This window comes from Macaca fascicularis, chromosome 9 (assembly GCF_037993035.2).
Source record: "Macaca fascicularis isolate 582-1 chromosome 9, T2T-MFA8v1.1".
Taxonomy (NCBI): domain Eukaryota; kingdom Metazoa; phylum Chordata; class Mammalia; order Primates; family Cercopithecidae; genus Macaca; species Macaca fascicularis.
In genome coordinates, this window is record NC_088383.1 from 131061853 (window position 1) to 131088062 (window position 26210).

Consider the following 26210-nt stretch of genomic DNA (forward strand, 5'->3'; position numbering starts at 1 on the left):
GGGATTACAGATGCGAGCCATGGCACTCAGCCTAATTTTTATATTTTTGGTAGAGATGGTGTTTCACCATGTTGGCCAGACTGGTCTCAAACTCCTGACCTCAAGTGATCTGCCTGCCTCAGCCTCCCAAAGTGTTGGGATTACAGGCATAAGCTACCGTGCCCAGCCTGAAAATCTGTACCTTTTAACTGGAGTGTTTGTAACATTCACATTTAATGTGATTATTAATATGGTTGGTTTAAATCTATAGTCTTGTTCCATTTTTCCTCCTTTTTTGCCTTCTTTTGGATTATTATATTAGCTACAACTATTTGTGTTATTTTAGTGGTTGCTTTAAGAAGTACAATGTACATATTTAATATCTCACATTCTACTTTCAAATGATTATATCATTTTACATATATTAGAAGAGGCTTACAACAATATGCTTCCATTTCTTCTGTTTCAGTCTTTGTTCTATTTTGTCTTTCTACATAAGCTACACATCCCATAATACATATTATTTGTGCTTTAATCAGGCAATTATCTTTTAAAAGAGATTTAAGTAATAAGGAAAAAGAGACTGTATTTACTTGCACAGTTACATTTTCTGGTGTTCTTTATTCTGTTGTGTAGATCCTGAGTAACATTTAGTATTCTTTTCTTTCTGCTTGAAGGTATTACTTTAACATTTCCTGAAATGTAGGTCTGCTAGGGGTTATTTTAGCTTTTGTATGTCTGGAAAAATCTTTATTTCACGTGGTTTAGAAAAATATTTTGTCTGGGCCAAGAGTTCTAGGTAGGCAGTTTTTTTCTTTCAACACTTTAAAGATATTGTTTCTGTATTCTGGCTTTCATTATTTCCAATAAAATTCTTACCTTTGTTCTTTTCTTCTCTGGCTAGTTTTAGTATTTTTTACTTTGTCACTGGTTTGAAGCAGTTTGGTTATGATATGCCTTGGTGTAGGTTTTTCACTGTTTCTGGCTTTTTTTTTTTTTTAGACAGAGTCTTACTCTGTCACCCAGGCGGAGTGCAGTGGCCTGATCTCAGCTCACTGCAACCTCCGCCTTCCAGGTTCAAACAATTCTCCTGCCTCAGCCTCCCAAGTAGCTGGGATTACAGGCGCATGCCACCACACCCGGCTAATTTTTGTATTTTAGTACAGATGGGGTTTCACCATGTTGGCCAGGCTGATCTCAAACTCCTGACCTCAAGTGATCCACCCGCCTTGGCTTCCCAAAGTGCTGGGATTATAGGTGTGAGCCACTGTCCTGAACACTGGCCTTTGCTGTTTCTTATGCTTGGCATTAGTTGAGATTCTTGAATATGTTGGTTCATAGTTTACATCATATTTGGAGATTTTTCAGTCATCAATTCTTCAAATATTTTGTATCTCCCCTCCTCCTCTGGCGACTCTACACATATATTTGGTTACTTGAATTTGTCTCACAGTTCACTGACGCTTTTTTGTTGCTGTTGTCCTTCCTTCCTTCCTTCCTTCCTTCCTTCCTTCCTTCCTTCCTTCCTTCCTTCCTTCCTTCCTTCCTTCCTTCCTTCCTTCCTTCCAGACAGAATCTCACTCTGTCACCCAGGCTGGAGTGTAGTGGTGCGATCACGGCTCACTGCAAGCTCTGCCTCCCAGGTTCACACCATCCTCCTGCCTCAGCCTCCTGAATAGCTGGGACTACAGGCGCCCACCACCACGCCTGGCTAATTTTTTGTATTTTTAGTAGAGACGGGGTTTCACCGTGTTTGCCAGGATGGTCTCAATCTCCTGACCTTGTGATCCGCCTGCCTTGGCCTCCCAAAGTGCTGGGATTACAGGCGTGAGCCACCGCGCCCAGCCTGTTGTTATTTCTCTCAGTCTTAATTCTGGTGGATCACGAGGTCAGGAGATCGAAACCATCCTGGCTAACACGGTGAAACCCCGTCTCTACCAAAAAATACAAAAAAAATAGCTGGGCGAGGTGGCGGGTGCCTGTAGTCCCAGCTACTCGGGAGGCTGAGGCAGGAGAATGGTGTGAATCCGGGAGGCAGATATTGTAGTGAGCCGAGATCGGGAGGTGGAGATTGTAGTGAGCTGAGATTGTAGTGAGCCAAGTGAAGCTGCGTATCTGGGGAGCCCGAGACAGCGGCAGTTCCCAGGGCAGAATACGAGAGAGGACTGAACAGAGAGAACCCCAGAGACGGGCAAAGTACTGATGAGCATGTGCAGGTGTGGAAACCCTCTGAGGTGAGGTACAGAACACCTGAAAGGTTGGGCGGGCACGGTGCCTCACACCTATAATCCCAGCACTTTGGGAGGCCGAGGCAGGTGGATCACAAGGTCAGGAGTTCGAGACCAGCTTGGCCAATATGGTGAAACCCCCATCTCTACTAAAAATAAAAAAATTAGCCAGGCGTGGTGGCATGCGTCTGTAGTCCTAGCTACTCAGGAAGCTGAGGCAGGAGAATCGCTTGAACCTGGGAATCGGAGGTTGCAGTAAGCCGAGATCGTGTCACTGCACTCCAGCCTGGGGGACAGAGCAAGACTCTGTCTCAAAAAAAAAAAAAAAAAAAAAAAAACACACCTGAAAGGTTTAGGAAGAGCAATCCTCAAAGCTCACACAAAGCTGGGAATAGTTCCTGTTCCCACCAGCCAGAGTGGAGTACCTCATCACTCATAAGGCATCTGTTGAGCACTAAGGCAGGTTTTGCCTCAGTACTGGGGAAGATTAATCCTCACCTTAACACTGCACTCATTCCATCTAACGAAGTGAGATGCAAAGGATTAAGCTGTTCCAAATAACTTAACTGCATCTCAGAGCAAAGTTCAATAATATTTATAGGCATATGAAAATATCCAGAACCCAAAAAGCTTAAAGTCCACAGTGTCTAGCCTGCAAGCAGGGAAATGTGACCCACAACGGAAAAAAAAACAACAACACATAATTTGTCTTGAACGCAGAAATTACACAGATGATAGAATTAGTACAAAAGGACTTTTCCCAGAATTATAACGTATTTCATATGTTCAGGAAGCTAGAGGGAAGACCGAGTAAGTTAAGCACAGAGGGAAGATGTAAAAAAGACCCAAATCAAACTTCTAGAAATGAAAACTATGATGTCTAAAATAAAAAACCCACTGGGTGAAATTAATGACAGGTTAGACACCGCAGAGAAAAAGATTAGTGAACTTCAAGATATAGCATTAAAAATGTTCTAATTTTTTTTTTTTTTTTTTTTTTTTGAGACGGAGTCTCGCTCTGTCACCCAGGCTGGAGTGCAGTGGCCGGATCTCAGCTCACTGCAAGCTCCGCCTCCCGGGTTTACGGATCCGCCTGCCTTGGCCTCCCAAAGTGATGGGATTACAGGTGTGAGCCACCGCACCCCGGCCCCATTGTTTTCTTCTATCTCCAGGATTCCTGCTCCTCCTTTCCTCTGCCTTCCTTAGTAGCTAATCCTCCATTTGTCTAACCCTTCTTGTAGTTAATAATTCCTCATATGACATTTTCCAACCTAGGCTCTCTGAAAACATTGAAAAGCCACCATATCAAGTTCCTTTCTTGGGTTTTAAATGAGAATGCAGCAAAACACCTGGCATTTATTTTGGAAGAGGCAGGGAGACCCTTCTAGAAAAAAAGAGCAAGAGATAAGATGCCGCAGGCGAAGTTGTTTCTCTTCTCCCTTCAAGAGTTCCTTGTATCACCGACACTTGCAGTCTCCCCTGTGTCTTGCTGTGACCTCAAATGCCAACTTTGACAGTGGTTAATCTTCCCAAACTTGTCACTGCAGCTGTGTTAGTGCTGGGAAGGAAGCTGGATGATCTTTATGTCTTTGACATTGAGCCAGCTTGGCGCCCAGTAATGTTGACTCATCCACTTTTTTCCCCCATTTAGATTAATGGGATTACAGAGAGACAATCTCAACAAAATAGACTGGCAGTCAGGATTTATTCTAAAAAGAAACCCTTCATCACATTTTTGAGCTCAGGACATATGAGCTCTGTCTGAGACAGGTAACATCGGTGGCAACATATGGGTCAGAGAATGCCCCAAATTCTCTGAAAGATTTTCAGTCATCAAGAGACATTTCCACTATGTGCCCTGTTTTGTACAATGTTTACTGTGGCAGGAAAATGATTTTAGTTAACGCTAGGAGTCTTATCAAGAAGGGATATAGACTGGGCATGGTGGCTCATGCCTATAATCCTAGCACTTTGGGAGACTGAGGTGGGCTGATTGCTTGAGCTCAGGAGTTTGAGACCAGCCTGGGAAACATGGCAAAACCCTGTCTCTACAAAGAATAAGAAAATTAGCCAGGTGTGTGAAGGGGTGGCCTGCCGCTCCACACCTGTGGGTGTTTCTCGTTAGGTGGAACGAGAGACTTGAGAAAAGAAATGAGACACAGAGACAAAGTATAGAGAAAGAAAAAGTGGGCCCAGGGGACCGGCGCTCAGCATACAGAGGACCCACGCTGGCACCAATCTCTGAGTTCCCTCAGTATTTATTGATCATTATCTTTACCATCTTAGAAAAAAGGAAGTGACAGGATAATAGGATCATCGTAGGGAGAAGATCAGCAGTAAGACATATGAATAAAGATCTCTGTGACAGAAGTTTAAGGAAAAGTGCTGTGCCTTGATACGCATATGTAAACATCTTACAGGCCCGGTGGCTCACGCCCATAATCCCAGCACTTTGGAGGCCAAGACGAGTGGATCACCTGGGGTCGGGAGTTCGAGACCAGCCTGACCAACATGGAGAAACTCCATTTCTACTAAAGATACAAAATTAGCTGGGCATGTTGGCACATGCCTGTAATCTCAGCTACTTGGGAGGCTGAGGCGGGAGAATCAGTTGAACCCGGGACGCGGAGGTTGCAGTGAGCTGAGATCTTGCCATTGCACTCTAGCCTGGGCAACAAGAGCAAAACTCCGTCTCAAACCAAAAAAAAAAAAAAGAAGGGATATAACAAAAATACATTTACCATTCTTTGTTGTTCAAAATATCCTCATGCTGTCAAAATAACATATAAAAACACCACCAAAATCTAGCTATACAAGCAGAACTCTCATTTGCATTTTTCTATGAAGCACTAGCAAGGGCTTAACTTAAAATTAAGAAAATGTTTATACTCAGGTAAATAGTCTACCAAATCCCTTGATTTGGGCTTATTCGAGTTTTAAAGATCTTTATTGTGAATAAAAACAGATATTTTCTCTAATGGGATAGTAGTTTTATTTTTGGTATTTGATCATAGAAAAGTCTGAATGATCAGAAATTATTATATCAGAATGTCGTTGGCATGACTTTATCTAGACACATTTGAAGGACAGCAGACAGATGTGAAAGCCAGGTTCATGCTGGCTCTGGGGAGTACTGGTGTCAACAGCTCAGCAGCAGCCCCTTCCAGCAGCCAGTCTGGGAATCATGAAATGGGGTCATTCTGCTGACTTTTAGGACCCCAGGAGAGGGTTGCTGAAAAAAATTGGTTAAAAGATAGTTTTTGAATTTTCTTTGAAATTCAGTTGCCTGTCCCCATCCCCACACTATGCTGGGTAATGGATTCTCAGGAATGGAATGGCACCTGACCTTGAAGTCATATAGAAGCTCATATGAGGCTTCATATGAGCTACCCAAGTTCATATGACTTGGGTAGGATACTTTGGGATTTAATCCATACCCCCATACATATGTTGATCTCCCCAATAACTTTTTTTTTTTTTTTTTTTTGAGATGGAGTCTTGCTCTGTCTCCCAGGCTGGAGGACAGTGGCGTGATCTCGGCTCACGGCAAGCTCCGCCTCCCAGGTTCACGCCATTCTCCTGCCTCAGCCTCCCAAGTAGCTGCGACTACAGGCGCCTGCTACTACACCCGGCTAATTTTTGTATTTTTGTTAACCAGGATGGTTTCGATCTCCTGACCTTGTGATCCGCCCGCCTCGGCCTCCCAAAGTGCTGGGATTACAGGCATGAGCCACCATGCCCAGCTCCCCAGTAACTCTTTAGAACCTACACATATCTTTCTGTCATCTATTGCCTGGATTGCTCAAGCATCACATACTTGATTTTTTGTTTGTTTGTTTTCTATTGAAGAATGAGCACAGCGAAGATAAAACCGGGTTAAAAATACGAAGCCAAGTCTGTCTGTCCTGCTAGGGTCAGCGGGCTTCCAGGCTTCTGTGTGGGGAGCGTTGTTTGGACAAGTTGGAACCGTGTGCGTGGAGTAGACACAGTATACTAGGGTTGTAAAGAAGTTTCTGAGGAGGTGTCTTTCTCTCTGGAATACTACGTTATCACTGTTAAGACATGGCAGTTTTTCTCTCCTATTAACATGAGAATTCTTTCTTCTGCGTGGATCACTTAGAATATAAATTCCTTTTCCAAAGTCTGGAATAGGTGACGCCTCCCACAGTGCAGGTGTCAACCTATGTGAGCAGTTATCGTGGCAATATAACTGTCAGTTTTAAAAAATGTATTTCTTCACTTATTTATGTATGCCATCATTCGGTCACTCATTCAACAGAGCATAGACCAGTGCTAGACTAAGACACAAAAATATAAATGAGGGCCAGGTGTGGTGGCTCACCCCTGTAATCCCAGTACTTTGGGAGGCCGAGGAGGGCGGATCATGAGGTCAGGAGATTGAGACCATCCTGGCCAACATGGTGAAACTCTGTCTCTACTAAAAATACAAAAAATTAGCCAGGCGTGGTGGCATGGGCCTGTAGTCCCAGCTGCTAGGGAGACTGAGGCAGGAGAATCGCTTGAACCCAGGAGGCAGAGGCTGCAGTGAGCCAAGATCATGCCATTGCACTCCAGCCTGGGTGACAGACTCTTGTCTCAAAATAAATAAATAATAAAATATGTATATATTTTAAAATGTATATTTTATATATTTTATAGAGTGAGATGAGCTCACTCTAACCTTGGGGGGATCCTAGTGGGAAACAAATAAACAAATCAAGAGGCCATGGCAGGTACTGAGTGTCTTGTACACAGGGCCTGGAGAGTAGCATACAGCCCCGGGAAGGGGAGCAGGGGGTCCCACCATGGACGGGGGAAGGAGACATCCTACCTTGGGAAGGTTTGAGAACTCCGTGTGTTCAGAGACCTGAATTGGCCTTGCTCTGAGACACAAAAGAGCAGTTTACATCTTCCTGGTTGACACAAGCAGATTCTACCTGGGAGAGGGGAGAGGAGGTGAGAGGTGAACAGTGTGTTTTGAAAACTATCCGTGTCATCCTCTCAAGGGCATCTGAAATGTCCTTACCAATTCTTCTTTTGATGTAAGGCTGTGCTTTCCACAGTGTGTTCTGTGGCCCATCATCCTACTGAAAGCTCTACTGAGAAAAAGGCAAAGGAAGGTTTCCAAGAAACAAATTTGGGAAACAATGTGTATGTATTTTCTTGTTGACTCACAAGGCACAATGGTTTCTCAAAGGCTCTGAGAAGTCCTGCAGTAGAAAAGCTTGTTTAACCACACTTCACCTAGCGCTTCCCGCATTCTTTCGACAGAGGAAGCTTCATTCTTTTTTTTTTTTTTGAGATAGGGTCTCGCTCTGTCGCCCGGGCTGGAGTGCAGTGACGTGATCTTGGCTCACTGCAAGCTCCGCCTCCTGGGTTCACGCCATTCTCCTGCCTCAGCCTCCCAAGTAGCTGGGACTACAGATGCCCGCCACCACGCTTAGCTAATTTTTTGTATTTTTTAGTAGAGACAGGGTTTCACCATGTTAGCCAGGATGGTCTTGATCTCCGGACCTCGTGATCCGCCTGCCTCGGCCTCCCAAAGTGCTGGATTACAGGCGTGAGCCACTGTGCCCGGCCTCTTTTTTTTTTTTTTTTTTTTTTTGAGATGGAGTGTCTTGCTCTGTTGCCCAGGCTGGAATGCAGTGGCGCGATCTTGGCTCACGGCAACCTCTGCCTCCCAAGTTCAAGCGATTCTTGTGCCTCAGCCTCCCAAGTAGCTGGGACTACAGGTGCCTACCACCACACCCAGCTAATTTTTGCATTTTTAGTAGAGACGGAGTTTTACCATGTTGACCAGGCTGTCTTGAACTCCTGACCTCACTCAGGTGATCTGCCTGCCTCGGCCTCCCAAAGTGCTGGGATGACAGGTGTGATCCACCGTGCCCGGCCTAAGAAGCTTCATTCTTACACATCTAGCAATCATATTATGAGAAGCACTGAGTTTAGTTTTTAAAAACCCTGCATAGAGTTATAAACTATGGAGGGCATATCCTATGTAACTTTCGTTAGTCATTAATAATTGATGCAGAATGATTTATCTGAGTTGGCTCAATCACTGAAATTCTTGAGGAGACTTTCTTAAGCAGTCTTTTCAGCTTGGGATGGAAAAGGGAAAAAAGAGAAAGTTGGGAGTGGGTCAAATAAAGGGAATAGAGTGCTGGAGAGAATTCTGACCATTCACAACCACACAGCACCTTGCCTACTAGGCTTATGATTGATGGAGAGAAAAATATGCAAAGCCGAGGACAGGGATAAAGATAGTGAATTGAGCGGGTGACCACAGAAGCTTAGCTGTATCACTGTGAGGATCTACATGGTCCCTGAATTAACTGGTTTTATTCTGATTTCATGTCGGGTAGGACTGAAAACCTTCTGGAGTTTCATTTCCTTTCTTTGGGCACGGTCTCAGCCTGCCTTCTCCTGAAGAAGTCATTCGCACATCATGGCCCATGGGCCAATTCAGATCTTGACAAGCCCTCAGAATGTGTGAGAAAATAAAGCACTTCTGACATCCTAAATGTTGCTGGGGTTTGGGGAGCTAATTAATCACGACCCTTTCCACCATACTCTTAATTATGAAATAGATGCCACAGTCTGAGAAAGATAAGAAAGCCCACCTTATAGGGCAACCCGCTCAGGTCCCCTTCCATGCCGTGGAAGATTTGTTCTTTCGCTCTTCACAATAAATATTGTTGCAAAAAAAGAAAGAAAGAAGGAAAGAAAGGAAAGAAAGGAAAGAAAAGAAAGAAAAGAAAGAAAGAAAGAAAGAAAGAAAGAAAGAAAGAAAGAAAGAAAGAAAGAAAGAAAGAAAGAAAGAAAGAAAGAGAAAGAAAGAAAGAAAGAAAGTCAACGGTATCAACAGCAAGGTTAGGCTGCAGGATGCCAAAACTGGAATCCTCATACTGCCGCCTGAACCACCCTTCCCCACCAAGTCCCAGGCTGCATCAGTGCAGGTGCCATGAAGGATGGGGAAGGCTGGCCCCAGTGAGCTCGTCATGTGGCAAATGGCTGCGAGAGGAGAAGGGGCTGCATTGGGGTAGCTCATCTCAACGACCTCGAACACCTTACCCCCACCCATGGGGAAACTGGCCTCACGGGGGCTGGCTTTCCCCATATCACCACTTGGAGAAGTCTCCTCCAATGGATATGACCATAAGGGGGCAAAGAATATGGCAGCAGCATCATACTTCACTGAGAGCTCAGAAGTGTTGGGAAAGTCTCTAATTTGAGGGCCCAGGCAGGAATGTGGGGAATTGGGGATCACCTTTCAGTCCTCGAATCCCCCTCATCTCCACATAGTTGTTGCCTCTGTTAACATTTATTTGGGTTAGCAGTTCTCAGAGGCTCGTCAGTCTTAGTCTGTGTTCTGTTGCTTATTGCAGAATACCCGAAGCTGGAGCATTTATAAAGAAAAATAATTGATTTCTTTTTTTTGTTGTTGAGACAGGGTCTTGCTCTGTTGCCCAAGGCTGGAATGCAGTGGCATGATGTCAGTTCATGGCAGCCTCCGCCTCCTGGGTTCAAGCAATCCTCCTACCTCAGCCTCCCAAGTAGCTGGGATTACAGGCGCCTGCCACCACAATTTTTGTATTTTTAGTAGAGACAGGGTTTTACCATGTTGGCCAGGCTGGTCTTGAACTCCTGACCTCAGGTGGTCCGCCCACCTCGGCCTCCCAAAGTGGTGGGATTACAGGTGTGAGCCACCGTGCCTGACATTGATTTCTTACAGTTATAGAGGCTGAGAAGTCCAAGGGCAAGGGGCTGCTCCTGGTGAGGGCCTTCTTGCTGGTAGGGCTTCTGTAGAGTTATGAGGTGGCACAGGACATCACTGGTAAAAGAAATGAGCATCCTAGCTCAAGTCTCCCTTCCTCTTTGCATAAAGCCACCATGATAACCCAGTAATCCATGAATGGATTAACCCGTTCGTGAGGGCAGGGCCTTCACAACCCAATCACCTTCACCTCTTAAAGGCCCCCACCTTTCAACACGATTAAGTTTGGGGATTAAGTTTCAAGAGGAGTTTGAAGGGGAAAACAGTCATTCAGTCCATTGCACTAACCCACTGACTTTCATTCTGCCCCGGCTTTCCTTTTCCAGAAAGTACACCGGAATGCAACAAGTAACAGTGATGATGTTATGTTAGGAAATCTTCTAATCTTTTGAATTATAGTAATTTATGAAAATAACAAATCATTCACAGGCTTTAGTACTTTATAATTAGTCACAAATTACTTGCAGTGCATGCCCTGACACACTAGACCTACCAGTGAGCATAGAGGTATGTGGTTGAGAAGTGCTGCCTTAACTTTGTTTCACAGACATATTAAAAAAAATACTTTGCCTTTTCTAGACGTCAGTTTCCTCATTTGTGAAATGAGAGGTTTGGACCAATGAATTGCTGAAATGCTACGCTTGATGGAGGAAAAGAATGTTCGTGATCTGGGCTGGGCCCTGTGGCTCATTCATGTCTATAATCTGAGCACTTAGGGAGGCCAAGGTGGATGGATCACTTGAGCTCAGGAGTTCGAGACCAGCCTGGCCAACATAACAAAACCCTATCTCTACTAAAAATATGAAAATTAGCTGGGCATGGTGGCACGAGCCTGTAATCCCAGCCACTCGGGAGGCTGAGACACAAGAATTGCCTGAACCCAGGAGGCGGAGGTTGCAGTGAGCAGAGATTGCACCACTGCACTCCAGCCTGGGTGACAGAGCGAGACTCTGTCTCAAAAAAAAAAAAGAATGTTCATAATCTTCTAGTGAAACAACTATGATTTGGGAACATCTCTGTATATTCAGTATCCTTGATTTGGGTTCAGTTGTATCTGTCCATCCTAATGTCCGTCCATCCTTGCATTCACTTGTACATTCATATATTCAACACCATTTTATTGTTTGCTATATGCCAGGCACCAGGGATATGATATTGAAAGGAGACTAGAGCCTGACCTGCATTACACTCCAGTAGGGGAAACAGTCACCAACCATAGCGATGGCAACTGTGGCTAGCGCTAGGTGGGCCTGTGAAAGAAACTGATCTGGGAGCCCAGGCCAGGGAGCCTACCTTGAGAAGCGAAGAGTGGAGCTGCGACCTGGTGGGGAGCAGAGGGCTGCAGTCTCCAGACAGATGCATGGCTGGGGAGCGTCTTGCGGGATGAGGCAGGAAAGGGAGGTTGGGGCCACAACCAAGAGCAAAGTGAAGCCACAGTGGGGTGACAGGAGCAGACTTTGATTTCTAAGCAGTTGCTCTGGCCGCAGCTGGCAGAACACAATGAAGGGGGCCAGAGAGGATGGGAGAAGGGGCTGCTGCACCTGTTCGGGTGAGAGGCTGGTGCAGGTAGCCAGTACAGGACAACAGGAGGCAGCGCCACAGGGCTCGATCTTGCTTTGCATCAATGGCTCTTTGACCTTGGGTCCTGTCTTGAACTTCTTCTGGAAAATGTCCTCGTGTATGCAATGGGGCCACCCCTCTACCAGGCTGTTGTGTGGATTAAATGCAATTTAATTTAACTGAAAAGTACCCAGGCCAGGCGCAGTGGCTCATGCCTATAATCCTAACACTTTGGGAGGCCGAGGTGGGCAGATCACCTGAGGTCAGGAGTTACAGACCAGCCTGGCCAATATGGTGAAACTCCATCTCTGCTAAAAATACAAAAGTTTGCCGGGCATGGTGGTGCATGCCTGTAGTCCCAGCTACTTGGGAGACTGAGGCAGGATAATTGTTTGAACTCAGGAGGTGGAGGTTGCAGTGAGCTGAGATTGTGCCACTGCACTCCAGCCTGGGTGACAGAGCAAGACTCGGTCTCCAAAAAAAAAAGGCCCTGGCAGGGTCTGGCCTGAGTCAGTGTTTAATACATGGGAACTCTCCATCTTTATGGTTTTGCCAGTTCCTGAAAGCCTGGTCGTGCAAGGGCCATGTTTGTGTTTTCTGCAGCTGGCCTCCTTCCTCCCCTTAAGCATTGCACACGTGTGTGTTTCCAGAACTATGCATTTAAGAACCCATCTGCATCCCCATCATCTGCTCAGACCTTGGTTGTGGCAGATGACTCCCTGCCAGCCGCTGCCATGCCTCTCCCTTCACTGTACTGTGAACATCTGGTCTGCGACGGAGGCTGTAGTCCCTGGGCCCTCCCTGACTTCCATACAGAGGCAGTGCCCCTGCAGGGTGAAAGGCTTCATTCAGGGTGCTGGCTGCCCAGTCCCCAGGGTGCTGGCCTGTGGATTCTGAGCAGAGCCTCTATCCACACATTTCAACTCAATCTTGAAGCATAAAAGGATGTTATGTAAGCTTCAATTAACGCAGAGCCCTCAACAGATCAGTTCTTAGAATTTTTCCTGCCCTTAGGCAAATCTGCTCCTGGTGAGCAGCTTTAATCTGGCTTTGAAAATTACTTCTGATGGGTAATCAAAGCGATTGCTAGTGCCCAGCTTATGCTACATAAACCAATGTCTGGGTTCTTATTTGGGAGGAGTTGTTGTGTATCCCGTACTCCATGGAAAATTAGTTCCTGGTTGCTCCCTGATAAGACCGCACAAGTTTGCAAGATGCCAAAATAGAATTTATCATCTTGTCCCAGATGGTAATGACTTCAGCCAGCCTGAAGGGAAGCCACATACTCTTCTAAGTAGGCAGTTCCTGTCAGAGGCATGGACAAGAAAGTGGCTTCGTTTATTTCCCGCTTGATAAAGCCGATATAAATAGGAGCACTTCATTTCTGAATTACACACCATTAATCTTATCACATACTAAACTGTTTGACTTCAGTTAATGGGTGGGACATAATGAAATGTAAAGTGCTTGTTACAAGGAAAATTGCCAGGTTCAGATGCTGAGCAGCAAAGGGAGGGGGAGGAGGAGGAGCAAGGGGGGGCGGGAGAGGAGGCAAAGTCGTTGGTTGGGGAGACATCGGGTTTCGTTCTGGACCTGGTGCTTTCCAGAAAGCCAGGCCAAGACACTTTACCCAAACCCCAAGTAGTTTTCCAGATGTCAGCCCACTCGGGCCAGGGCGCTCCATGGGCACGTGTGTCCTCCGTGACCATTTGTGAATTGGAGGGTTTTATATCATTTACCCTCTGAGTTTTCTCTTCTTTGAACTAGTCAGCTTCTTTTGGGTCAGAAAATGCAAATCTGGTTGAGACAGTAGCCAGCTCTCTTTTGGGTCCTCAGGCACCATCCCCATGTCCCATGTGCAGGAACAGCCATTAGATAAAGATGAGGGCAGGGGTGGTGCTGTGTACACACCTCCTTCAGGGATGTCAAATGACAGCGCATGTACTTCAGAGGTGAGGGGCAGGACAGAGAGGCTGGAATGGGGCTGGGGGAAGAGGCTCTTGCCTTCCTTGGAAGTTTTTATTTATTCTGCATAGCAGAGTGAGTAAGAAGATTGTGGCCAGTGGAATCAGATTGTGGCCAGTGGAATCAGTCCACGTTGAGATCCATGCTTAGCCTCTGTTCTCCAGGGTTCTCATCTGCAAGTGGCGAGGGTGGTACCCACCTTGCACAGCTGTTGGCAGGGCTAAATGAGCACTGAGGCCTAGTGAATTTCATCCGTTATTATTTTCCCAACTTTTTATTTTGGAAAAATCGAAACCTCAAAAATGTTGAAAGGATGGGACAGTAAATACCCACCTGTCTATGGTATTAGTCTGCTCGGGCTGTCATAAGAGAACACCACAGCCTGAGTGACTTAAACAACAGAAATGTATTTTCTCCTGGTTCTGGAGGCTGGACGTCCTGGTCAGGGTGCTGGTGGAGTTGGTTTCTGGTAAGACTTTTCTTCCTCGCTTGCAGAAGACACCTGCTCTTGGTGTTCTCACGTAGCTTTTCCTTTATGTGTGTGTATTCCTGGTGTCTCTTCCTTTGCTTTTTTTTTGTTTGTTTGTTTGTTTGTTTTGAGACAGAATCTCACTCTGTTGCCCGGGCTGGAGTGCAGCAACATGTTCTCAGCTCACTGCAGCCTCAACCTCCGGCATTCAAGTGATCCTCCCACCTCAGCCTCCTGAGTAACTGGGACTACAGCTGTGCACCACCATGCCCAGTTAATTTTTATATTTCTTTTTAGAGATGGGGTTTCACCATGTTGCCCAGGCTGGTCTTGAACTCCTGAGCTTAAGCAGTTTGCCTGCCTCAGCCTCCCAAAGCATTGGGATTACAGGTGTGAGCCACGCACTTGGCCTCTTCCTCTTCTAATAAAGGACACCAGTGCTATCAGATTAGGGTCTCACTACTATAACTTCACTTAACCCCAATTGCCTCCTTAAAGTGCCTATCTCCAAATACAGTCACATTGGGGGTTAGGGCTTCAACATATGGATTTGAATGGGGGCACAATTCAGTTCATAGCACATATTTTAAAAATTTAACAAGAATGCATCTCACCACCTCACCGTATGCATCCCTCCTGTATGGATGCATGTGCACTGCCTGCTGTGGAAAACTGGAATTTTGGTAGTGGACATTGAGAGGAGACTCTTTCCACTAGCCCCATCCAGAACACTGTGGGCTTATGTGTGTGCGAATATGTGTGCATGTAACAAACAGTTACAAAAAGATTCCCTAAATTTCCCTTTGATATTTCCCCTATAATAACTTTAAAGAAAATGGTAAAAGCTTTAGAAAAACCATACTTCTGTTAACTTTGTCTTGAGGAATTTCTCTTGTTACTAGAATATATATAATCATAACAAGTATATAGAATCACAATTATGTAAAAATAACAAGAATTATATCCCCAAACAATTGTGTAGGAAAAATCAGGAAATTCACTAGAACTCTGAAAGTGGCAAGCATGTAGCAGTATTTTTTCTTATTTTTTTTTCTACATTTTCCAAACTTTGTGTTGGCCACATATTATTTTTAAAATTAAAAAATGCACAACATTGGCCGGGTGTGGTGGCTCATGCCTGTAATCCCAGCACTTTGGGAGGCCAAGGTGGGCAGATCACAAAGTCAGGAGATCCAGACCATCCTGGCTAACACGGTGAAACCCCATCTCTACTAAAACTACAAAAAAAAAAAAAAAAAAAAAAATGGCTGGGCATGGTGGCGGGTGTCTGTAGTCCCAGCTACTCGGGAGGCTGAGGCAGGAGAATGGCGTGAACCCAGGAGGCGGAGCTTGCAGTGAGCCAAGATTGCGCCACTGCACTCCAGCCTGGGCGACAGAGTGAGACTTGTCTCGGGGGGGAAAAAAAAAAAAAAAAAAAAGCACAGCATTAAAACTGTGTAGAATTGAGCAACATAGTCCAAATAAAATCCAAATACAGCAGTAATAAGCCGTTTTATAATAACTGGATAGTTAATTCTGTGTAGCAAGTCCAAAATTTGGAGTCAAGTTCCCCCAAGTTCCCTGAGTTTCATTTTTTTCCCCACACATTACCCAGATAAATGTGTTCAAGTTAAGACAAACATGGGTATGAAGGTGATTCAGCTCCCAAGAGTTATACATAGGTCATGTGCAGAAATTCCATAGCCAAATAGAAATGATTTTTGGGTTATGCCTGTCACTGTCCCACCTGTTAAATGTGAAGAATCAAGTTAACTATTACCAGGAATCACTCTTTATTTCAAAGCCTGGCTTTGCTGACTTGTGCTTTTTCCTGAACATCTAAGGATCCCCAGGGGTGCTGGGGACCGGCCTATAATCTTTGCAGGACTGGTTCAAATCCCTATTATGATTTACTCTTATTAACAACTTTCTGGGTTGTCAGCACGGTGGCTCACGACCATCATCCCCGCACTTTGGAAGGCTGAGGTGGGAAGATTGCTTGAGTTTGAGACCAGCCTGGGCAACATAGCGAGAACGAATCTCTACAAAAATTTAAAAATTAGCTGGGCGTAGTGGTGCACACCTGTGGTCCCAGCTACTTGGGAGGTTGAGGTGGAAGGATTGCTTGAGCCGAGGAGGCTGAAGCTGCAGTGAGCTGTCGTTGTGCTGCCGTACCTCAGCCTGGGTGACAGAGCAAGACCCTGTCTTCAACAAACAAACAAACAAAACCTTTTTGGGTTTCCCGCATTTTAGACTATTATAAATGAGTTGCCACGTTTCTGTATTCACTGCTGACCAGCATGGAAGGTCCACACTGTGTCTGAGATGCCCTGCAGTGGTTTTTGGGGGAAACAAGGGCATGCATAATGGTTGTGGGAGGGGTACAGGGGCTCTCACAGAGAGGAATGAGCTGCATGAAGATGCTGTGTCTGTGGTCTGGGCACTTGGTGGCCTTTTGTGGGGATGGTGGGGGGTGACCTGCCTGCAGTGTGGCTCTGTCCTTGGCATCCATGATAACCAATGAAACATTAAATGTTTTCAGGGTTGGCAGCGTTGGGCTTGGAGGCTTCTGCACTGCTTCTGAGAGTTCTGCCAGCCTGGATCCATGCCTTGTGTCCCCAGAGGTGACTGAACCAAGGAAGGACCCACAGAGAGCCAGGGGGCCAGAAGGTTCTTTACTGTCTAGCCCACCACCACCCCAGGAGCGAGAGCACCCCTCGTCCTCCATGCCCTTTGCCGAGTGTCCCCCAGAAGGTTGCTTGGCAAGTCCAGCGGCGACACCTGAAGATGGTCCTCAGACTCAGTCCCCCAGGAGGGAACCTGCCCCAAATGCCCCGGGGGAGGTCACGGCAGCATTTCCCGCTGAGAGGGACAGCTCTACTCAAGACCAAGAGGTTGCTGCCATCCCCAGTGCTGGAAGAGAGAGAGAACCGAAGGAAGAGAGACAGAAATCCTCCTTCTCCTTCTCCAGTGGCAATGACCAGTCACCTGGAATGTCACCAGTACCCCTCACAGAGCCAGTGAAGGCACCGCTGTGTGGAGAGGGGGACCTGTGTGGAGAGGGGGACCAGCCTGGTGGTTTAGAGTCCCAGGGGAAAGAGGTTGCAGGTGGCTTCCCCCCCGCAGAGTCCAGGCAGGGGGTGGCTTCTGTGCAAGTGGCCCCTGAGGCCCCTGCTGCAGCCCAGCTGGGCACAGAAAGCTCAACTGTCTTGGAGAAGTCCCCGCTAAAACCCGAGGCCCTGATCCCACAAGATCCAGCCCCAACAGCCTCAGACAGAGTAACAGGCCAAGGGGAGGTGCCACCTCAGTATTTAACAGATGACTTGGAATTCCTCAGGGCCTGCCATCTCCCTAGGAGCAATTCAGGGGCTGTCCCAGAAGCAGAAGTGAATGCCACTTCCCAGGAGAGCTGCCAGCAGCCAGTGGGAGCACATCTGCCACACACAGAGTTGCCCCAGGGCTCGCCAAGTCCTGCCCTGGTGCCAGGGGCTGGGGGCTCTGGGAAAGAGGCTTTGGACACCAGTGATGTTCAGGGTCACCCACAGATAGGGATGCAAGGAACCGAGCCTGGTCAAGTTGTCTGTGTGGCAGCAGGTGGCCGACCTGAAGGGGGTTTGCTTGTGAGCCCTGAACCCTCCCTGCTCACTCTGACTGAGGAAGCACATCCAGCTTCAAGCCTCGCTTCACTCCCAGCTGCTCAGATTCCTATTGCCATAGAAGGACCTGGATCACTGTCCAGGGAATCAGTTTCCAAGGCCGGGATGCCAGTTTCTGCAGATGCAGCCAAAGAGGTGGTGGATGCAGGGTTGGTGGGACTGGAGAGGCAAGCATCAGATCTTGGAAGCAAGGGAGAGCATCCAGAAGGGAGCCCTGGAGAGGTTCCTGCCCCATCACCCCAGGAAAGGGGAGAACACTCGAACATGGAGCAAAGCCATGCAGTCCAACAAGGAGTACCACCCCCTCCTCTTCCCAATGCACCAAGTGAAAGTGCCAGAGGGCCACTGGGGCCAAGGGATGGAGCCAAGGCCCATGAAGATGCCACAAGCCCAGCCGTGGCTAAAGAAGGAAGCAGATCACCTGGTGACAGCCCTGGAGGAAAGGAGGAAGCCCCAGAGCCGCCTGATGGTGGAGACCCAGGGAACCTGCAAGGAGAGGACTCTGAGGCTTTCAGCAGCAAGTGTGATCCGGAAGTAGGCAAAGATGAGCTTTCAAAGCCAAGCAGTGATGCAGAGAGCAGAGACCATCCCAGCTCACACTCAGCACAGACACCCAGAAAGGGGGGTGCTGGGCACACGGACGGGCCCCACTCCCAGACAGCAGAGGCCGATGCATCTGGCCTACCACACAAGCTGGGTGAGGAGGACCCTGTTCTGCCCCCTGTGCCAGATGGAGCTGGTGAGCCCACTGTTCCCGAAGGAGCCATCTGGGAGGGGTCAGGATTACAGCCCAAATGTCCTGCCACCCTTCAGAACAGGGAAGGATTGGGAAGAATGGAGCCTTTCCTGACTTTAGAACCAGAAAAATCAGATTTTCTGCCAACTCCTGTTGCAGAGGTTGCACCCAAAGCCCAGGAAGGTGAGAGCACATTGGAAATAAGGAAGATGGGCAGCTGTGATGGGGAGGGCTTGCTGACATCCCCAGATCAACCCCATGGGCCGGGGTGTGATGCATCGAAACAGGAATTTCATGCTGGGGTGCCACATCCCCCCAAGGGGGAGAACTTGGTAGCAGACTTGGGACTCACGGCGCTCATCCTGGACCAAGATCAGCAGGGAATCCCGTCCTGTCATAGGGAAGGCTGGATAAGAGGAGCTGCATCCGAATGGCCCCTACTATCTTCTGAGAAGCATCTCCAGCCATCCCAGGCAGACCCAGAGGCATCAATCTCTGACGTGCTCAAGGAGCAGGCCCAGCCACCTGCAAATGGGAAGGAGACTTCTCCAAGCCATCCAGGTTTTAAGGACCAGGGAGCAGATTCTTCCCAAATCCATGTACCTGTGGAACCTCAGGAAGATATGAACTTGCCCACTCATGGAGGACAGGAGCAGGCTTTGGGATCGGAACTTCAATGTGAACTCCCCAAAGGCACCCTGTCTGATACTCCAACTTCATCCCCCACTGACACGCTTTGGGAGAGTTCTCCAACAGAAGATTCAGAACTGTCAACACCAATGAGACAGAAGTCGCCTGCATTAGGGGAGAAGTGGCCAGAGGGAGCATATGGTGATGGTCAGTCCTCAAGGGTCTCACCTCCAGCAGCAGATGTCTTAAAAGACTTTTCTCTTGCAGGGAACTTGAGCAGAAAGGAAACTGGCTGCACTGGGCAGGGGCCAAACAAGTCTCAACAGGCATTGACCGATGCCTTAGAAGAAGGCCGCCAGCATGAAGAAGCATGTCAAAGGGATGCAGGAGCTTCTGAAGCAGCTGATGGTTGTTCCTCACTCTGGGGCTTGAGTAAGAGGGAGGTGGCAAGTGGAAACACAGGGGAGGCCCCACCTTGTCAGCCTGACTCAGTAGCTCTCCTGGATGCAGTTCCCTGCCTGCCAGCCCTGGTGCCTGCCAGTCCCGGAGTCACACCCACCCAGGATGCCCCAGAGACAGAGGGATGTGATGAAACCCAGGAAGACAGGCAGCAACCAGTGCCGGCCCCGCAGCAGAAAATGGAGTGCCCGACCACTTGGGATGCAGAGGCCCCAGAGCTGCTTGCAAGTTTCCCATCAGCTGGGGAGCAAGGTGGTGAAGTGGGGACTGCTGAGACTGGTGGCAGCGCCAATGCAGGAGACTCAGGAAAGCAGCAGGCTCCAGAGAAACCCGGAGAAGCTACTTTGAGAGGTGGCTTCCTTCAGACTGAGCACTACCTTACCTCCGGGGAGGAAACTTCTACCTCTGCCCTACGTGAGCCCTGCCAAGCTGAGCAGCCCACGGCCAGCTGCCAGGATGCCTTGCTGCTAGCCAGAGAGCTGGATGAGATTCCCAGGAGCACCATGGATATTTCTACACACCAGGCTGTCCCAGACCCAAAGGAGTTCCTGCTGTCTGGGCCACCAGAAGTGGCTGCTCCGGACACCCCTTACCTGCATATCGACAGTGCTGCCCAGAAAGGAGCAGAAGACAGTGGAGTGAAAGCTGTTTCCTCTGCAGGCCCCAGAGCTCCTGGTGAAAGCCCCTGTCCTGTAGGGGAGCCCCCGCTTGCCTTGGAAAATGCTGTCTCCTTGAAGCTGTCTGCTGGCTCCCTCGCCCCCCTCTTGCAACCAGGAGCTGAAGGTGGGGAAATCTCTGCAGTGCAAGCCAGCAGTGGCAGCCCCAAAGCCAGAACCACTGAGGGACCTGTGGACTCCATGCCATGCCTGGACCGGATGCCACTTCCGGCCAAGGGCAAGCAGGCAACAGGGGAAGAGAAAGCAGCAACAGCTCTGGGTGCAGGTGCCAAGGCCAGCGAGGAGAGCTTGGCAGGTGATGCAGCAGGAGAGACAGAGGGCAGCATGGAGAGGATGGGAGAGCCTTCCCAGGACCCAAGGCAGGGCACATCAGGTGGTGTGGACACAAGCTCCGAGCAAATCGCCACCCTCGTTGGCTTCCCAGACTTCAGGGAGCACATTGCCAAGATCTTCGAGAAGCCTGTACTCGGAGCTGTGACCAAACCTGGAGAAAAGGTAGGAGCTGGGATGAATGCAGTGGGTAAAGACCTCACCAGGCCATTGGGCCCAGAGAAGCTTCTAGATGGGCCTCCAGGAGTGGATGTCACCCCTCTCCCTGTACCTCCTGCTCGACTCCAGGTGGAGAAGAAGCAAGAGTTGGCTGGAGAGGCTGAGATTTCCCATCAGGCTCTGCAGGATCCAGCTTCAGACAAGGTTCCGGGTCCAGCAGGGCTGACCTGGGAGCAGAACTTGCCAGGTGCCGGTGTGGGGAAGGAGATGGCAGGTGTCCCACCCACACTGAGGGAAGATGAGAAGCCAGAGGGACCTGGGGCAGCCTGGCCAGGCCTGGAAGGCCAGGCTCACTCACAGCCGGAGAGGAGCAGGCAGGAATTAGCTTCAGGTCTTCCTTCACCAGCAGCTACTCAGGAGCTCCCTGTGGAGAGAGCCGCTGCCTTCCAGGTGGCTCCCCATAGCCATGGAGAAGAGGCCGTGGCCCAAGACAGAATTCCTTCTGGAAAGCAGCACCAGGAAACATCTGCCTGCGACAGTCCACACGGAGAAGGTGGTCCCGGGGACTTTGCTCACACAGGGGTTCCAGGACATGTGCCAAGGTCCACCTGTGCCCTGGAAGCCCCTTCTCCCCAGGGGGAGGTTTCGACTGTGCCTGAGGCCAACAGTGAGCCCAGGACCCTTGACACGCTTGGGGGTGAAAGGAGGCCCGGAGTCACTGCTGGCATTTTGGAAATGCAAAATGCCCTGAGCAACCAGAGCATCCCTGCACCACCAACTGGAGAAGTGGCAGACACTCCCCTGGAGCCTGGCAAGGTGGCAGGCGCTGCTCGGGAAGCAGAGGGTGACATCACCCTGAGCACAGCTGAGACACAGGCATGTGCGTCCGGGGACCTGCCTGAAGCAGGTACTACGAGGGCGTTCTCCATTGTGGCTGATGACTTGGCACTGCCAGGAAGCTGTCAGGACGCAGCCTGCTCTGACAAGGCTCAGGGGATGGAGGGTGCAGCTGCCCTTCATGGGGACAACACAGCCAGGCCCCAGCAGGCTGAGGAGCAGCCAGGGCCTGAGTGCCCCGTTCCAGCTGGGGACGGGAAGGTGCGCGTCTCCTCACCTCCAGAACCTGATGAAACTCGTGACCCAAAGCTGCAACATTTGGCTCCAGAAGAGCTCCACGCTGACAGGTACTTAAATGGAAAAATTCCCATGGGAATGTGTGGTCAGTTTCAAAGGTGATTCCCAGCCTGATGTTTAGAAGTCAGTCGCATAGGCGAGTTGTTTTCTAAAAGCTGAGTTTTCCATATCTATTGCTAAATGAACCTGCTTACCCCCTCTGGATGTCCTGAGGCTCTGAAAAATGTGAGAACCATGGTTGGAGGCTGGGAGTTGTTGACTGTGTTCCTTTTCTTGTGGTCCTTAATTCGTCTAACTTAAACCACTGGAAAAGTATCAACTGTTTACTGACTGGCTGTGCACTATTAGGTGATAGGTTATAGTCAGTCATATGTTTTTCTGGAGTCCAGATACATCTGCTTTTGAATCTGGATTTATTTAGGCAGGGGGTCCTTTATCCTAGGGATTTTTTTTGTAGTAGCCACTTAAAACTTTAATTGGGAAATCTGCTTTTTCAGTAGGACATGGGGAGAAATGCCCTGCTATCTACAATATCCTATCAATTGCTTTCTTTCATTATCCCAGAGAGAGCCCCAGGCCTGGCCCATGCATCTTACTTTCGGTTCCTAAGAAGGATGCTCCAAGAGTCATGGATAAAGTTACTTCAGATGAGACCAGAGGTGCAGAAGGAACAGAAAGGTCAGTGAAAGATATTGGTCTTTGGAAGGCCATGGTGGCTTCCTTAGATATAGACACACTGGATGTTTTGTAAAGGAGAGTAGTCATACAGCACGAGTTCTTACATAAGAAAGAAGCAAATGGCCATTCCCATTTTATGTACAGGTACAGCAGTACCTGGGATGACTAAAAGCTCCGTTGTTGGAAAAGGGATTGAATGAGTTGCTTTCATACTTGAATTTAATTGATTGCCTTAAATTTAAAAAGTCAGTCTGGGCACGGTGGCTCATGCCTGTAATCCCAACACTTTGGGAGGCCAAGGCAGGAAGATCACTTGAGCCCAGGAGTTTGAGACCAACCTGGGCAATTTGGTGAAACCCCATCTCTAGAAAAAATACAAAGATTAGCCGGGCACAGTGGCATGTGCCTATAGTCCCAGTTACTTGGGAGGCTGAGTTGGGAGAATTGATCATTTGAGCACAGAAGGTGAAGGTGCAGTGACCCGTGTTTGTGCCACTGCACTCCACCCTGGGTGACAGAGACCCTGTCTCAAAAAAGAAAAGAATCTTTATTGAGATGCAATTCAAATACCATATAATTCACTCATACAATTCAATGGCTCGTAGTATATTCACAGTGTGTAACCGTGGCTACAATCAATTTCAGGTTATTTTCATCCCCACAGAAAGAAACCCTACAGCCCCTAGATATCATACCCCAGCCCCACACCCGCTGCATCATCTCTAGGCACCCGCTCATCTAGGTCATTATGTCTTGATGCAAATGGATTCAATGCTGATTTTGTCTGCGAAGCAGGAATGGCTCACCAACAGCAGTCACACTCCAGGAGATCTCGAGATGCAAGGAGTGTAAATGTAACCATGAACAAGTGACCTTCGCACTTGCAGTGTGCCTGCCTGTTCTTTTCTACGGGAAATGCCACCTAGTGTTGTGCAGAAACTGCTGCTCAAAGTTTCATCCTTTTGGGGAGCTGGAGATATTGTGCACGTACACAGACACACAGTGAACAAGCTTGCCGCCTCCCTAGGCCTTTGGCTGTTCTGGTGCTGTGTGTGCACACACATCCACACGCATATACACTTGTGTGTATGAGTAGGGTGGAATCAGACTTTAAATTAGTACCTGTGTACCCTACCAAACAGCTGCAGGCATTTTATAAATGATCTGATTCATATTTTGCACATTCGGAAAGAATGCACGATCACCTGTTTTTCGAGTCTGAACACTTCCACTGACACCCAGCTGCCTCTGCTGCCTGTCAGTAGTGACTCTCATAGCTCCGGGCCAGTGCGGATGTGGGCATGTGCTGGCCAAACAGATGCCACTTTAATCTGCATTTGACACCCTTTTCTGCTACTGACTTAGGGTACAATTTCCTGCAGCCTTTGCTGTTATGTATTTTCTGTATTCCCAGTTCAGGGGCAGGAGAAATATCTGTCTAGCTTGGAAAAGTCTTCCCCACCCCAAAAATGACCATATCAGGGCCTTCTTTTTCAGAGTCCTTAGACATGTTAGCACCTTCTTGGAGAACGCAGGGCCAGACATATAGCAGTACAATAAATATTGTACTCATTGTTTTAATTACTTTAAATTGTACAATTAAAATTTATAAAGTAGTATTATAAATTATCATTTTTTTTCCAGAATACTTGTGAGGTATAGAAAAGTAGATAGAGAAGGGCCGGGCGAGGTGGCTCACGCCTGTAATCCCAGCACTTTGGGAGGCCAAGGTGGGCGGATCAGGAGGTCAGGAGATTGAGACCATCCTGGCTAACACGGTGAAACTCCGTCTCTACTAAAAAATACAAAAAATTAGCTGAGTGTGGTGGCAGGCACCTGTAGTCCCAGCTACTCGGGAGGCTGATGCAGGAGAATGGCGTGAACCTGGGAGGCGGGGCTTGCAGTGAGCCGAGATCGCGCCACTGCACTCCAGCCTGGGCGACAGAGCGACACTCAGTCTCCAAAAAAAACGAAAAGTAGATGGAAAAAAATTCACAGCCAGAATACCTACCAATTATTATTTCGTATTTTAGTATATTTTCTTTTCTTTTTTTTTTTTCTTTTTTTTTTTTTTTTGAGACGGAGTCTCGCTCTGTCGCCCGGGCTGGAGTGCAGTGACCGGATCTCCGCTCACTGCAAGCTCCGCCTCCCGGGTTCATGCCATTCTCCTGCCTCAGCCTCCCGAGTAGCTGGGACTACAGGCACCCACCACCTCGCCCGGCTAGTTTTTTGTATTTTTTAGTAGAGACGGGGTTTCACCGTGTTAGTCAGGATGGTCTCGATCTCCTGACTTTGTGATCCGCCCGTCTCGGCCTCCCAAAGTGCTGGGATTACAGGCTTAAGCCACCGCGCCCGGCCTATATTTTCATTTTAGCAGATTTTCAGTGCCATCAAAACACTCTTTAATGTTTTTAGTGCTGTCAAAACTCTTTAAAAACAAATCCTTAAAAAAATTATTTATTTATTCACGTATTTATTTATTTTGAGACAGGGTCTCACTCTGTCACACAGGTTGGAGTGCAGTGGCACAATCTCTGCTCAATGCAGCCTCGACCACCCCAGGATCCTCCCACTTCAGCCACCCTAGTAGCTGGGACTACAGGTGTGTGCCACCATGCTCAGCTTATTTTTAATTTTTTGTAGAGATGGAGTTTCACCATGGTGCTCAGCCTAGTCTTGAACTCTGGGCTCAAGCAATCTTCCTGCCTCCACCTCCCAAAGTGCTGTGATTACAGGCGTGAGCCACCATACCCAGCCTAGAAACAGATCTTCATGGCTGAAGTTGCGTGACTGATTATGGTGTTAACAGCAGTGGAAATTTAGGTTCTGATGGTGTCCAATTCACTTTGTTCCTGCTGAGACTTTTGTACTCTCTAGAGCTGCTCGGTCTAGTATAGCAGCTCCTGGCTACGTGTGGATGGAGATGTGCTGTAAGTGTAAAATACATACCCAATGTTGAAAATTAGGATGAAAAAAAGAAAATACATCACTAGTAATTTTGAATATGTTAATTATATGCAAAACAATAATATTTTGGATCTATTGGGCTAAAATATCTATTGGGCTAAAATTAACTTCACTTATTTCTTTTTTTCTGTTTTTCTAATGTGGCTCCCAAAATTTAAAAAATGTCATATGTGGCTTTTGAATACCTGGCTCACATTCTATTTGGATCATTTGCCTTCAGAAGCTGCTTTTCCTTGGTCTTTGAAGGAAATGGGGTTGTAAAAAATTGCCCTTCCCTGTACTTTGGGCTCTTGGGGAAAAGGCTTCCTAACATTGGTTGAGAGTTTTTGGAAAAAGTTCAGACTGGACTCTCTCATCCAGCCTGCCAGGTTGGGAATGCTTCTTTCTCTTGAGGCGGAGGCTCTGAACTTCGTGCTTGTGAACCCATCCACCATGAGGAAGCCATGTCCGTGGACCTGGACAGGTCTCGGAGGAAGTCCTGCCAGGCCAGGGGCTGTACTTCCTGGGAAGGGCAGGTGTTGTCTTTGATGGTGACAGTCAGCAGCGGTCTGGGGGAGGCTGGGTGGCCAGACTTCGGTGGACACTGCCAGAAGCTGTGGTGGCAATGAATTTCAGGGACAGGTCTCTGAATTCACACCCCAGCTCTGCTCCTTACTAATTACATACCTAACCTCAGTTTGTTCGTCTGTAGAATGGGGATGACAACAGTTGTACCTGCCTCGAAGAACTGCCATGAGGGTTAAATGAGATCCTTGATTCAAGTGCCAGAGCATGCCCGTTCTGGTGCCCAGTGGGTGTTAGATTCCCTG

At 48.0% G+C, this 26210-nt stretch overlaps 1 protein-coding gene across 24 annotated transcripts in view; it reads left to right on the forward strand.

Annotated features, from left to right (window-relative positions):
* TACC2 (transforming acidic coiled-coil containing protein 2) overlaps nucleotides 1-26210 on the forward strand; it is a 258699-nt gene that overhangs the window by 69954 nt on the left and 162535 nt on the right. For 23 of the 24 annotated variants that reach the window (XM_005566619.4, XM_074002936.1, XM_005566620.4 and 20 more), the window contains 2 exons: nucleotides 16518-21806; nucleotides 22321-22434. The exons of the other annotated variant lie outside the window; for it this stretch is intronic. In XM_005566619.4, the coding sequence (XP_005566676.3) occupies nucleotides 16518-21806; nucleotides 22321-22434 (5403 nt within the window). The remainder of the gene's footprint in view (nucleotides 1-16517; nucleotides 21807-22320; nucleotides 22435-26210) is intronic. 24 annotated transcript variants of the gene reach the window in all.